General features: G+C 39.3%; 3 protein-coding genes across 7 annotated transcripts; all 3 read left to right on the top strand.

Annotated features, from left to right (window-relative positions):
* The first annotated feature begins 773 nt into the window (after positions 1–773).
* On the top strand, positions 774–2,055 carry LOC119568382. The gene is made up of 2 exons (XM_037916859.1): positions 774–810; positions 984–2,055. The coding sequence occupies exons 1-2, from the start codon at positions 805–807 to the stop codon at positions 1,485–1,487; spliced, it is 510 nt and encodes a 169-aa protein (XP_037772787.1). The 5' UTR covers positions 774–804; the 3' UTR covers positions 1,488–2,055.
* Positions 2,056–4,201: 2,146 nt separating this feature from the next.
* LOC119568381 lies at positions 4,202–9,552 on the top strand. 5 transcript variants are annotated; one of them, XM_037916858.1, is made up of 3 exons: positions 4,202–4,235; positions 6,505–6,604; positions 9,050–9,552. In XM_037916858.1, exons 1-3 carry the CDS (start codon positions 4,230–4,232, stop codon positions 9,436–9,438), a joined length of 495 nt encoding a protein of 164 aa, XP_037772786.1. In that variant the 5' UTR covers positions 4,202–4,229; the 3' UTR covers positions 9,439–9,552. The 5 variants fall into 5 exon arrangements, with proteins under 5 accessions (XP_037772786.1, XP_037772782.1, XP_037772784.1 ...); XM_037916857.1 differs by lacking the exon at positions 4,202–4,235 and adding an exon at positions 6,249–6,331; XM_037916854.1 differs by lacking the exons at positions 6,505–6,604; positions 9,050–9,552 and adding an exon at positions 4,341–4,961 and having other exon boundaries at positions 4,213–4,235.
* Positions 9,553–12,628: 3,076 nt separating this feature from the next.
* Positions 12,629–14,880, top strand: LOC119568379 (small cysteine and glycine repeat-containing protein 2-like). Its single transcript, XM_037916852.1, has 2 exons — positions 12,629–12,657; positions 14,079–14,880. The coding sequence occupies exons 1-2, from the start codon at positions 12,652–12,654 to the stop codon at positions 14,556–14,558; spliced, it is 486 nt and encodes a 161-aa protein (XP_037772780.1). The 5' UTR covers positions 12,629–12,651; the 3' UTR covers positions 14,559–14,880.
* Positions 14,881–15,201: the final 321 nt, after the last annotated feature.

The following is a 15,201-nucleotide window of genomic DNA, read 5'->3' as shown; positions in this document are numbered from 1 at the left end:
CCTGGTGAATGTGGGAATATTGTTTTGTAATGCATATGATTGGCTTATTCATTCCATTGTAGAATTAGATATAGTGTAATACTATAACATAGTGTGACGTCATCGAGCCCAAAGTTTCTCACCTGAAAAAAGTAACCTGTATAACCTGTCATTTACCTGTCAATACGATTTTATTGTCGGTATAATCTGACAAGAAATTATTACAGTATATGTAATGATGATAATTATATCCTTTGTATTTATCAGAATAATAGCAACAAAAAATCCTCAATAACAATAATCTTATTGATAATGATAACAGCGATGTTAGTAACAGTCCACTTTATACAAAGGAAAATCTTAAATCTTAAAGTTACTGTACTAATGAACAAAAGGAAATACCTATACAAAAAATAATAGGACTACTATCACTAGAGATAATCATGGTATCGATTATAGCTAATAAAATTAATTGGTGCAAATATTACCGACACGAGTGATAAAATTATTATAATGATGAGAAATCTAGGCATTTCTTTGTAAAACCTCTTACTGTTCTATCTATTTTCAGCGCCCTTTTTAACTTTACCATAAAGGTAAACAGAAAGAGTAACCGATGTCTGGTTCAACAGAAAGATTATTATTTGCACGAGACGTAACAACGACCCCTGGGAATTTAACTTGGCAGGAAACGTCATAGTTGCGTCACGGGATATCCCGACTGGCGAGACATGTGAGGGGTGGGGAGGGGTAGTTGCCAGTTCCTGTATATAAACGAGGTTGCAACTCGCACTCGCCACATTACACAGACACCTCTGGTCAGCAATGAATGTGAGTACATCTTTCGAGATACGATGATAACTATGTTTCGCTCTATTTCTTATATATATATTTTTTAATTATGTTGTCTTAACTCTTTAAACACTGGGTCGTCATAGTGGTTTTATAAGCACAACTAATTCTTTACATATCAGAGTCGATAATTTTGTTATCTCCTCTTACAGAGCATCAAAGCCGTGATTGTGTGTTGCCTCCTGGTGACCGTCTCCGCCGGTGTAGACCGAAGGAGAGGTGGACAAGGATCCAACAGATTCCTTCCTGGAGGCTTCGCTGGCGTCCACGGAGGCGATATCTTCGGCAGCGGTTTTAATGGTGGCGGAATCCATGGTGGAATTCATGATGGAGGTATCCATAGTGGAATACACGGTGGTAGTGCTATTATCGGCAGTGGAATCTCTAATGGCCCAAGTGAATGCAGATATTGGTGCAAGACTCCGGAGGGTCAAGCCTACTGCTGCGAGACGGTGCATGAACCAGAGACACCTGTTGGCACCAAGCCACTCAATTGCCCACAAGTCCGTCCCACATGCCCACGATTCCATGGTCCCCCCAATACCTGTTCCAACGACTACAAGTGTGCTGGCCTCGATAAGTGTTGCTTCGACAGGTGTTTGGGAGAACACGTATGCAAACCTCCCTCATTTTTCAATAATCATCTCCCCTTTTAAAGGTGGTTATTGCTAATAAAGAGCCATCGGTCTTGGTGGCCGTCTCCGCCGGTGTAGACTAAAGGAAAGGTGGGCAAGGATCCAACAGATTCCTTTCTGGAAGCTTCGCTGGCGTCCACGGAGGTGGACTCTTCGGCGGCGGTATTCATGGTGGTGGAATCCACGGTGGTAGTGCTATTATCGGCGGTGGAATCTCCAATGGCCCAAGCCAATGCAGCTATTGGGGCAAGACTCCGGAGGGTCAAGCCTACTGCTGCATGAACCAGAGACACCTGTTGGAACCAAGACACTCAATTGCCCACAAGTCCGTCCTACATGCCCGCGTTTCCAGGACCCCCCATTACATGTTCCAACTACTACAAGTGTGCTGGCCTCGATAAGTGTTGCTTCAACAGATATTTGGGAGAACACGTGTGTAGACCTCCCTCATTTTTAAATAACCATCTCCGCTTTTAAATTTGGTTATTGCTAATAAAGAGCCATTGATGTTCCGGTTGATAACGGAAAATAGTAAATCTTTGATTTGTAGATATTTATTATTGAATAATAAATCCTTATATGTTTATACTTCCTTGCATTTCTTTGTTCCCTTCGTCTACATCATAATGAAACAGAACACTGGAATAAAAGTAATACGAATATATTTTGCTCCATCACTTTTTATCAGATGCGTCTGAATTTTATCTTCAACTGAAATACATATAATTGCTAGTGAGTCTTATCAGCCTTGAAAAATCTCGAAAACTTTACTACTAATTTATCGTATCAAGAGTGATCCATAAAATACTTCTTTTTATAGGCACTGTTTTCTTCATAAAATACTTCTTTTTATAGGCACTGTTTTCTTAATACATTGAATTAGGAATACATGGCGATTCAAGTATGCGTATCCATGTATTCTTGTGTTTCCATGTTTTAAGAAACACGCACTTTTTCCAGCAAACATTTTCCATTTCTGGTTATCTCGAGCAAAGAATGAATGGGATTTTCCCGACTGATAACATGGGGAGAAATTTGTGTTATAACAATGTTTTCTTATAGTATATATATATGCATGCTTAATGAGTACTGAACTTTTTGATGCTTGTTTGTTAAGTTGATCCCTATTTTAACAACAGGTTCCTAGGATTGTATAGAATATCTTGGGTTAGGTTAGGTTATCTCCCCTATGAAAGGAAATTATTATTAATAATGGGCTATCGGTTAATAACGGGAAATAGGAAAGCTGTGATTTTTGGGTATTTATTTTCAATATTAAATCGTTATATATATATATATATATATATATATATATATATATATATATATATATATATATATATATATATATATATATATATATATATATATATATATATATATATATATACATATACACAGTATATATTACTGTATTGTGAATGAAGTAAAACTCATAATGTTATGGGCATTTGTTACGATGGAGATTCCCCTACCTCTGGTTATCACTATCTTAAAAACTATAAAAGAGCTAGTAAATGTATAAATGTCTGTATATGCTCATATACTATCGCCCATGCAAATATCAAGAACACGAGGAGAGAGGTTACAAAGTTACATCAACAGAGGGAGGGAGGATAGCCGGGGAAAAACAACAACACTGGGTTTTAGAAGGTGTCGTCACAGTCAAGTCATCAAGTTTGTGGCCAATGACGTCACAGAATATAGAACGGGTCTTCGCGTCAAGTGTTGCCATCTTCAGGAATCTCTTCCTTTTTTCTAATTCATTGACTTGGTTTGCGAGTAATGCTTGATTAATTTAATCTTAAGTAGGGATATATATGGCTGTCATACCACTTTTTGAATGCGAATTCACTTCTTTCTTAACTAATTCGAAGGAGTTTTATCATAATCTATATCCGTATGTCATTTTGTGAATGTAAACTGCATAGTGAAATTTACATTTGCTACAGCAACACATGTTAAACCATACAGAGAACTTCATAATTATGCAGAAACTGTTTAGTTTGACGTCGTAGAGTTTGGAAATTACTTAGCAACCCTTCCATTCACTCTCCCCTCTCCCTACTTTCCTCCTTCATCCATCCTGTCTGTAACCTGCTCCTTCCATCATTCCCTCCATCCATGCCTGATACTTACGTGCACCCTTCTTCCTTTGCCTCACCCTATCTCTTTCCAATCTCTTTGTACACTCTTCGCTCCATCCCGTCCCCCCTCATTACCTGCCTCCTTCCATTCCGTTTGAGCTCTCTTCCCTCCCTCAATCACATAACTTTGCCACATTACTGCTTGTACCCTTCCCCTCCTTCTATTCTGCTAGTATTCTCTCTTCCTTCTTTGGTCCTGTTTACACCCTGTTCCCGCTTTACCCTCCTCCCTTCTTCCATCATGTTTGCACTCCCCACCTTCCTCATGTCCATGATTGAATAAATGCCAAATGCCATTTTTGTTTAGCTGACCCGTATTTAATAATTAAACACTCATTTTCCTGCTGGCTGACTTTTTTCCGTTCCTTTTGTTTCTGTTACTGTCACTTTGATCTTCGTCATTAGTGAAAAAAGGGAAGAGGAATTAAAGTATTTCGCAAGAAGTGAAATGGAAAACCATACGCGATACATGGAAGTTCACGCCGCTGGCTTGGGATATCCCGGCTGGCGTAGCGGAGAGGTAGGGGAGGGGGATGGGAGGCGGGCACCAGTTCCAGTATATAAGCGACGTTGCATCTTTAATTCTCTACATTACACAGCTATCCTCTAACCAACAATGAATGTGAGTAGCAAGATGCATTATACTATATATATATATATACTTTAAATCTAACAACAGTAAACTAATATGTATCATGATGTATTATTTCGTCACCTCTTCTTGCAGAGCATCAAAGCCGCGATTACGTGTTGCCTCCTGGTGGCCGTCTCCGCCGGTGTAGACCGTAGGAGAGGTGGACAAGGATCCAACAGATTCCTTCCTGGAGGCTTCGGAGGCGTCCAGGGAGGCGGTTTCTTCGGCGCTAGTATTCATGGTGACGGAATCCATGGTAGTGGAATTCATGGTGGTGGTATCCATGGAGGTGGCATCCACGGTGGTAGTGCTATTATTGGCGGTGGAATTTCTAATGCCCCAAGCCAATGCAGATATTGGTGCAAGACTCCGGAGGGCCAAGCCTACTGCTGCGAGACGGTGCATGAACCAGAGACACCTGTTGGTACCAAGCCACTCAATTGCCCACAAGTCCGTCCTACATGCCCACGATTCCATGGACCCCCCACTACCTGTTCCAACGACTACAAGTGTGCTGGCCTCGATAAGTGTTGCTTTGATAGGTGTTTGGGAGAACACGTATGCAAACCTCCCTCATTTTTCAACAATCACCTCCCCTTTTAAATGTGGTTATCGCTAGTAAGGAATTATTGGTTTTCCAGTTTATAATGGAAGATAGGAAATCTGTGATGTGTAGATATTTATTCTTTAATAATAATTTTTTATATATAGACATCTTGCATTGTTTAATCCCTGGATCTAAATTATAATCAAACTGAACATGGATATGAAGTACAATCAACCATAAACTCCCACTTTATCGCATTGCGAATGACGTAAAATACATTATATTAGATAAAGGAATTTCCATTGAAATCAGTTTGATTAAAACTTCCCACGTCCCACTTTACCACTGTCTTCAAAATTATGAAAGGTCTTGTGAAAACATACATATTCGTATAGACATACGCACACTTCCCCTTCCCTGCCTGCCTTCCTCCATTCATCCATCCTGCCTGTAACCTGCCTCTTCTTCCATTTCCTCCTTTCCTCTCACTCTTCCTCCCTCCGAGGATTAACTATTGTATAAGCATTTGTAAGAAAAAAATACAAAGCACACACCCTACATTCGATTATAAGATGAATGTGACAGCGGTATTGATACTGCTAAAAATATGATAAATAACACTGTACACGTAAGTTATTAGATTCCACCCATTATTTTTTAAGTTTCTTTTCCCTGATATTATTTTTTATTCAGGTATTAATATATCATTTACTGATTAATTAATTATTAGCTAATTATCTTTACGAAAAAAAATGAAAGTGGGAAAACAGCAGAGACACAGCGGGAGGAGGGAGGGAGGGGTGACTTAAACAGGGTTCTGGAAGGCAACGTCACTGAGCACATGGCTGATGACGTCACAGAGGAAAATACAAGTCAAGTAGCCACAGAATTGAGTGTTGCCAATGTCAAGAACTGTGCTTCCTCTTTTTTTCTGGCATATAGTATTTTCATTTTCTATATTAAATTAAGAACGAGCTGAAACTTCGCACGTGTAAAATAGACCCGCCGATTCTCTATCCCCTGAACCCTTATGAAACTGATGTAGAAGAGACATTATGATAAAAGAAGTAAGGATTAAGATTGTTAGGGAGTTCTTCCTCGTGATTGAGGAAGGTGACTATATAGGTAGCGATTTTAGTAGAAGTACAGGTAAATACTGATAATCAGTCTTTCTGTTTCAAATGCCAGTTTTGTATAGATGACCAACAAGACTTCATTTTAGTGATTAGAAATTCTGCAGACTCACATTATCTAATCAAAAACAGAATCTCCTGTTAACTGACTTTTCCGTTTTCTATCTTTATATTTCCATCTTTGTCATCAATGAAAATAAAGAAAGAAGAATCAAAGTATTTCGCAAAAAGCGAAATGGAAAACCATCCGCGATACCAGGAAGTGCCGCTGGCGTGGGATATCCCTACTAGCGAAGCGGAGAGGTAGGGGAAGGGGAGGGGAGGCGGCCGCCAGTTCCTGTATATAAGCGACGTTGCACTTCCACTCTTCACATTGCACAGCTAAGCTTTAACCAACAATGAATGTGAGTGCTATTTGCAAGATGCGCTGCAGTATTTAGTTCGACAATTTATAGAGGCATTTTCATGTTTATATCCTGTTGCGAACTCGGTTGATCATAAACCAGATATCATTCTACTTTAGCAACTATTAGCCAATATGCATCATGATAGATAATTCCCTTATCTCCTCTTGCAGAGCATCAAAGCCGTGATTGTGTGTTGCCTCGTGGTGGCCGTCTCCGCCGGTGTAGACCGAAGGAGAGGTGGACAAGGATCCAACAGATTCCTTCCTGGAGGCTTCGCTGGCGTCCACGGTGGTGGAATCCATGGCGGTATCCATGGTGGATTCCACGGTGGTAGTGGTATTATCGGCGGTGGAATCTCTAATGGACCAAGCCAATGCAGATATTGGTGCAAGACTCCGGAGGGTCAAGCCTACTGCTGCGAGACGGTGCATGAACCAGAGACACCTGTTGGTACCAAGCCACTCAATTGCCCACAAGTCCGTCCTACATGCCCACGTTTCCATGGGCCTCCCAATACCTGTTCCAACGACTACAAGTGTGCTGGCCTCGATAAGTGTTGCTTTGACAGGTGTTTGGGAGAACACGTGTGCAAACCTCCCTCATTTTTCAATAATCATCTCCCCTTTTAAGGGTGGTTATTGCTAATATATAGTCATCGGTTTTCCGGTTGGTAACGGAAGATAGAAAATATGTGATTCATAGATATTTATTTTTGAATAATAAATCCTTATATGTTTATATTTGCATTTCTTTGTTCCCTTCGTCTAGATTAGAATAATCAAATGGAACACTGGAAAAAAGTAATCGGAATATATATAGATCTATCATTTTTTAAATCAAAAAGGGTAGTAAATAAGCCTAGTTTTTCGTGGAACTGAGTTCGTTGTGATAAATGTAGATGCGAATAAGAACTGATATGTTTATGGCACATATGTTTGAATTTTATCTTCATCCAAAATACATATAATTTCAGGTGAATATAAAGTCGAAATGCATGAACTGTATCTCACGAGCCATGAAAATGTTTAAACGTTTTTCTACTAATTTATCATATTATGAATGTTGCATAAAACTTGATTTTGTAGGCAGTTTTATGCATACATTGGATTAGGAATATTTATTGACGGAGGATGTGAAATCTGTGATTTGACAGTACTTTTTTTCTTATAGTAAATCTATGAATACTTAGTGAATACTCAGCTTTCTGATGTTTGTTTATTCCTCTGATCCCCATTTTAACAACAGATCTCGTAGGTTTGTATAGAGTATCTTGGGTGGTAAATTTTCATCTATTTCACCTTCTGTATAATCTTGTTTCAAACAACAAAGGAAAACACTCTGTTAAGCATTCTATTTCGTTGTTATTAATATGGCTTATGGAAAAAAAGCAAATTCTATCCCATTCCGATCCTGTTCTCCAGGAGTAGTTTAACAGTAATCGAATCTCTTTGATCGCTGCCCTCTCCTTTGATCTACTGAATTTTCGTTGGCAATCCATGTTTCATAGTGGCTGAAAGAGCCAGGCAACAGACAACGCTATAAATAGCTCTACTCTGAAGTGAAAACCAACATATATATTATGGTCTACTCTAAAGGTATACTTATGGTTTTGGACGGCAGTGAATCAATTTAATACCTGATGAATGTGGGAATATTGTTTTGTAATGCATATGATTGGGTTATTCATTCCATTGTAGAATTAGATATAGTGTAATACTATCATATAGTGTGACGTCATCGAGCCCAAAGTTTCTCACGTGAAAAAAGTAACCTGTATAACCTGTCATTTACCTGTCAATAGGATTTTATTGTCGGTATAATCTGACAAGAAATTATTACAGTATATGTAATGATGATAATTATATTCTTTGTATTTATCAGAATAATAGCAACAAAAAATCCTCAATAACAATAATCTTATTGATAATGATAACAGCGATGTTAGTAACAGTCCACTTTATACCAAGGAAAATCTTAAATCTTAAAGTTACTGTACTCATGAACAAAAGGAAATACCTATACAAAAAATAATAGGACTACTATCACTAGAGATAATCATGGTATCGATTATAGCTAATAAAATTAATTGGTGCAAATATTACCGACACGAGTGATAAAATTATTATAATGATGAGAAATCTAGGCATTTCTTTGTAAAACCTCTTACTGTTCTATTTATTTTCAGCGCCCTTTTTAACTTTACCATAAAGGTAAACAGAAAGACTAACCGATGTTTGGTTCAACAGAAGAATTATTATTTGCACGAGACGTAACAACGACCCCTGGGAATTTAACTTGGCAGGAAACGTCATAGTTGCGTCACGGGATACCCCGACTGGCGAGACATGTGAGGGGTGGGGAGGGGTAGTTGCCAGTTCCTGTATATAAACGAGGTTGCAACTCTCACTCGCCACATTACACTTCTAGTCAGCAATGAATGTGAGTGCATCTTTCGGGATACGATGATAACTATGTTTCACTATTTCTTATGTTTTTTTTTTTTTTTTTAATTATGTTGTCTTAACTTTTTAAACAGTGGATTGTCATAGTGGTTTTATAAGCACAACTAATTCTTTATATATTACAGTCGATAATTTTGTTATCTCCTCTTACAGAGCATCAAAGCCGTGATTGTGTGTTGCCTCCTGGTGACCGTCTCCGCCGGTGTAGACCGAAGGAGAGGTGGACAAGGATCCAACAGATTCCTTCCTGGAGCCTTCGCTGGCGTCCACGGAAGCGGTCTCTTCGGCAGCGGTTTTAATGGTGGCGGAATCCATGGTGGAATTCATGGTGGCGGTATCATTGGTGGAATACACGGTGGCAGTGGAATCTCCAATGGCCCAAGTGAATGCCGATATTGGTGCAAGACTCCGGAGGGTCAAGCCTACTGCTGCGAGACGGTGCATGAACCAGAGACACCTGTTGGCACCAAGCCACTGGATTGCCCACAAGTCCGTCCCACATGCCCACGTTTCCATGGGCCCCCCAATACCTGTTCCAACGACTTCAAGTGTGCTGGCCTCGATAAGTGTTGCTTCGACAGGTGTTTGGGAGAACACGTATGCAAACCTCCCTCATTTTTCAATAACCATCTCCCATTTTAAAGCTAGGTATCCAAGATAAATAGTGAAAGATCGTTCTTCGATTATGAACGGAGGATGTGAAATCTGTGATCCGAACATTTTTATTTTCATATAATAAAGGCATGAATACCTAAATCTTCTGATTTTTGGTTACCCCTTTGATTCCCATTTTAACGATCGATCTCGGATGTTTACGACAAGTACCTTAGATAATAAACCTCCAACTATTTCTCCATAGTAATAGAATTATGTCCGTTAAGAAGGTAATGCACTTCCAGTTCAGCATAGAACTTTGATGCCATTTAATGGTCAATACAACTCTGAAAGGCGTCATAAATTTAGATTTTTTACATATATATTTTTTGTTTGTGTGTATATGTTTGTAATTTGGCTCATATAAAAGTATACAGTTTAGATATGAAATAATTTCTGTAACTAAAGAAGTGAAGGTTGCCATAAAAAGTGAAAAGTTTGATTACAAAAGTTAACGATATTAAAAATAGTGATAATAACAATTATTATAATCATGATAGTAATAATGATAATAACACTCATAATAATAGTAGTGCTGAGAACAATGACAATATTAATAACAAGATGGATAATGATAAAAGTAATGATGAGAATGATGATGATGGCAATAATAATAACAATGGTAATTGCAATAATGGTTTTAGCAATAACGGTTATAGTACTAATGATAACAACAACAAAATTATCATTGTAATAATAATGATAATAATTACAATAATAATGGTAATAAAAATCATCACTAACGGATGACAATAATATGAGTACTATCATTATCGCTCTCATTATTACTCATTTTATCATTGCTATCGTTATGATCATCAGTATTATACTTATTATCATTAACATTGTCATTACTAAGGCCATCTATACTCTTCACTACCACAAGCCTCCCTAGCGGCCAACCGATGTTCTCGCAACGGTTTGTGACAATATCATTATTGCTTTTAGCTTCCCGAAGTGACAATGTCATTATTGTTTTCTACTTACAATACCATTATTGTTGACTACTTCCCGAAGTGACAGTATCATATTTACTATTATTATTCTCTCCTTACCGAAGTGTCGATCCGATTATTATTATTATTGATGTCTATATACCTAAATTACAGTTTCATAATTACTATTATTACTCTGAAGTGACAATACCATTATTACTACTATGTGTGTGTGTGTGTGTGTGTGTGTGTGTGTGTGTGTGTGTGTGTGTGTGTGTGTGTGTGTGTGTGTGTGTGTGTGTGTGTGCGTGTATGTGTGTGTGTGTGTGTGTGTGTGGAATATTAGATTGCTACTTTAAGTATAGTCGCCACCACCACCACTGTTCCCATAGAAAACGGGAAAAACATTATTCCTTCAGGTGAATTCATTATCTTAGGAATATTAAGATCGTAATTCTTGTAATGAAGGGATTAAAGTAACTAAAATTTTCCTGCAATTTACTGTTTTATTGGTATTATATAAAAATACTTTAACTGTATTCCAATCCCAATGTGTTACATAGTTTACTGGAAAAAAGAATGTTTCTAAATGCATCACCGAAGAGCTCTTTAAAACTGAAAAGTATAAATGACAAGCCTTGCTTACCAAAATAGTCACCAAAAATATGCGCGTATGTATTTATGTATGTATTTATGTATATGTATATATATATACACACATGTATATATGAATACATATGTATATGTGTGTATATATACATACATACACACACATCTTTTCATATACATGACCAGATGCCTATATGGATTTATTCATGTTACACATATTCTACGGACTGTAGTTACTCCCGGTTACGAAAAATCATAATAAAATCTCAAGCCTACAACGACACAACAAAAACATACAAACAGCGATAAAGTACCAATCACCGAAGCACGAATCCCTCTCAGAATGCAAGAAAAATTCTCCTCCTCAACGTGTACTGCGCAGCGCGAGTTGCATTTCTTTAAGGAGCGCTCAAGGTGAATGCAAAAAGGAAGAAGGAAAGGTCGAGATGGAGGTGGGGGTTGGGGGGGTGTAAGGGGGAGGTGCATGGAGGGGGAGGCATATAAGGGGTGTGGAGGGGGAGGGATGTGAGGGGTGTGGAGGGGGAGGGATGGGGGAGGAATATGGAGGGAGTGGGGGAGGGTAATGATGGAGGATGGGTAATAAGAGGGGTGGGAGCATGGGCGGGGGAGGGATAAAGGGGGCGGTGGGGGTACTGAGGGCGTGAGGGTACAGACGGTGGAGGGGGATGGGGGGTCGGACGGAGTAAGGGCACGGAGGGGTATTGATAGGGACGGGGAAGGGGAGAAGAATGGACGGGGTGGTGGGGCAATGGAAGGGGAGGATGAGTAGCACGGAGGGAGGGGGAGGTATGACCGGGGGAGGGGGGCGGAGAGGGGTGTAGGGGGGTGGAGACAGAGAGGGGGAGGGGGGTTAAGAGGGACGAAATGTACGAAGTACCTATGATGTGTTGCCATATCGTAGGGATTTTTATTATTGTATCTGTTCTAAATATTTATTCTATAATTTGCATCACTTGTTCGAAATTTTTAAATAACAGAATGAAGGCGTCATGTACCCTATTTATTTAATATATATATATTTTTTCTTTCTTTTCTAAGTCACCCAAAATCAAAATGTTCACCGAATTAGCACTCGGAAGACAGATGATTCAGGAATGTCTATCTTTGTGTCTACAGAACATGTGGTCTGCTATATATACTGTATAAATTTGTATACGTGTGTGTGTATGTGTGTTTGAGCGATATACTTACATGTACACATAGTATATAACATGAGAAAATAAAAAGAGCAGAAATAATCATTACAAGAAAGACCAAAATCTTCACTAGCCAAAAGCAAAATATTACCCACGAATCCTTCCTGCTAAAAAGACTTGGAAAACCCAGACAAAACTGGTGTGAGGCAATAACGGGAAGCGCCAGACCATAGTATCAGCACAGGGGGACCTGGTTCCTGGAAGTAAGGTTGGAGAAAGGGGGAGGGAGGCAGGAGTGTCGGTCGGTAGGGGGGAGGAGATAGGTGGGTTGAGTAGGGGAGGGGTGTAAGGGAGAAGAGAGAGGACTCAGGGGTGGAGGACGTAAACGCATAGGGGAGAGGAGGCGGGGTTCCAGAGGTGGGGGAGTGGCAGTTAGAGCTAGTATATAAGCAGGCAGCATGCGTTAACCAATGCTATTCCCACTTACACGAGCGTCTATCATGAAGGTAAGCTCTGTTCTTAGTTTCGTTGAGTGATGTAGTTGTGAACCAGAAACACGTGTAGAAAGGAATGCAGACTTGTAAAAGCAGTCTTAAACTATAAGCCTACAAATCTAAATCGCTGGAATTAATATGTCTTAATATATAGGTGCAAACACTATTTATCAGTTCTTCTGTTCATAACCAATATAAACTGAGGTAATGATAAGTTACATAATGATAGCAATATGCAGTTTAATTGATAATCAATAAAACTGAGATAATAATAGGAACAGTGACAGCTTTGTTTAAATCGCGGTACAGGCAAGTAATATTAATCATATCGTCATAAAAAAACAACTAAATGATGTATTGATTCCATAGTTATCAAGCAATACGGAAGAGATGCAATGATTAATAAGACAAACTGGAAATATAAGAAAATGTAGAATACAGGAAGAATTAGTGGCACTATAAAACGAAGCCGGTTGGACATACATTTCCAACTTGAAATCTTGAGTTACAGGATATGCATGCAGTCAAAGGGGGTATATATTTAATGCATTCACGTAAAAGTATATACTAGGCGAGAAAAAAGTAATAATTTTGGTTTTCCGGAAAAAAATAGAAGTGAGGCACAGTTGTGAGTGGTTACTTAACAAAACAAAGAAGCTTTCATAAACCATGTATTGAATAAAAGATAGTGGATTAAACTATAAAGAATATATGTAGAGAGATATTATATTGAATATGCTAGTTATTTATGGAGTTCAGTGTCAGTAAGTGGTGAATATCCCGAAGGCTTTCTAAGAGATGAAAAGCATTTCCGAATTTCAGTGCATGACTTTCAAGCACTGCGTAGTTCTAAGAGAACACACACACACTTACAGACATGCATATATGTGGGTGTGGGTGTGCACATTCACAATTTTTTATGTGCAGTGCTTTCCCGAGAGATTCGTTGAAGATGTAGACGCTGAGAAACATTGACGCATAGTATATGCTGTAGACATGTAGTAAGATGTAATACATACAAATATCTAAAATACGAACGAGTCACTGATATACTGATTCTCATTCTTCTCTAGTTGGCCTTGGTAAAATACAAGGGATATCATAGAAATGGGAAAACTGGTCATGATCCAACAAATAACACAATGACGAGTTCGGAATACACAAGAACTTGTATGATGCCTAGCAGTGAATGTTAAAACCCAGTGCCAATTTATTATTGCATTCGCACTCCCTAGTAGATGTGCATCCTTCTTTGATTCTCTTATGTATCATTACATGCGCGTAAGATGACCATTTGTGCTCATAAAGTATTTCCTCACAGTCATACCTTGGTTGGGAAATACGTCTTTATTTTTATGCCTATCTGTTTGTTAGTTATTTTTTCGTGTATCCATTCATTTCGATACAACTCAACATTTGGCTTCTGTTTCTAGGGTGTGAGCGTCGTTATCCTGTGTTGCGTCCTGGCGGCGGCCTCGGCGAACAACGGGCGAGGATCCAACAGGTTCTTCACCGGAGGCTTCGGCGGTGGCCTCAACAGCGGTTTCGGTGGTGGCTTCGGCGGTGGCTTCCCCGGTGCCGGAGGATTCCAAGGAGGCGGCTTCCCTGGAGGTTTCGGTGGTATCGGAGGCTTCCCGGGAGCCGGTATCTCCCAAGGATCCAGCCAGTGCAGGTACTGGTGCAGGAACCCGGAGAACCAAGTGTATTGCTGCGAGACCGACCTGGAGCCCGAGGGCCCCGTCGGCACCAAGCCACTCGACTGCCCCATCGTGCGCCCCACGTGCCCGGTCAGCGTGCGCGGCCTGCGCCCCATCACCTGCTCCAACGACTATAGGTGTGGCGGAGTTGACAAGTGCTGCTATGACAGGTGCCTGCAGGAACACGTGTGCAAGCCCCCCTCCTTCTTCGGCTGAAAACTGCTCTCGGCCGGGGGTACCTTCTTGGGTGAATGAGAGGCGGACGGGATGAAGTTGAAGCTGTCGCCAGTATATATTTATTCCTTGATACATCACCAAATCTGTAACTTACATTTCTACGCTTTGCTCGATTCGCGTCACTTCTCAACGTTTGAAGGAAAATATCACTGAAAGAAATATGTATATCATTTCGAAAATTACTTCAGTGATCAAACCCAAGTAAAGAAATATTATCTCATGTATCATGGAGAATGACTGGACAGTTTCACAAACAAGGGATGATAATGAATGTGTGGCTAATAAATGTAAGTTAAATGTATGTTTCTTTTATTTTCAATCCTTAAATATTACAAGCGGGTGGTACAATAATGTTTTATAAGGGCACTTTTACAACTTTAAAGAAGTATGTAGTCAATAGAGAGGTAAAGTTAATGACATCCCCACGTTAATCCCTTTTTAAATTGTTTTATCTAGTAAGTAATTACTAGATAAAACGTAATAGTTAGTGAATTCATTAGTCATTTCCTATCATCAGTACTATAATTACCATAATGCATGTTGCTGAAATTAGTAGTGTATTCTTTAGTCACTTATCATCATCAATAATAAAATTGCCATTATGCATATTCAGGTTCTGTGC

Source organism: Penaeus monodon, chromosome 43 (assembly GCF_015228065.2).
Source record: "Penaeus monodon isolate SGIC_2016 chromosome 43, NSTDA_Pmon_1, whole genome shotgun sequence".
NCBI lineage: Eukaryota > Metazoa > Arthropoda > Malacostraca > Decapoda > Penaeidae > Penaeus > Penaeus monodon.
This window is presented reverse-complemented; position numbering and strand designations above follow the sequence as displayed.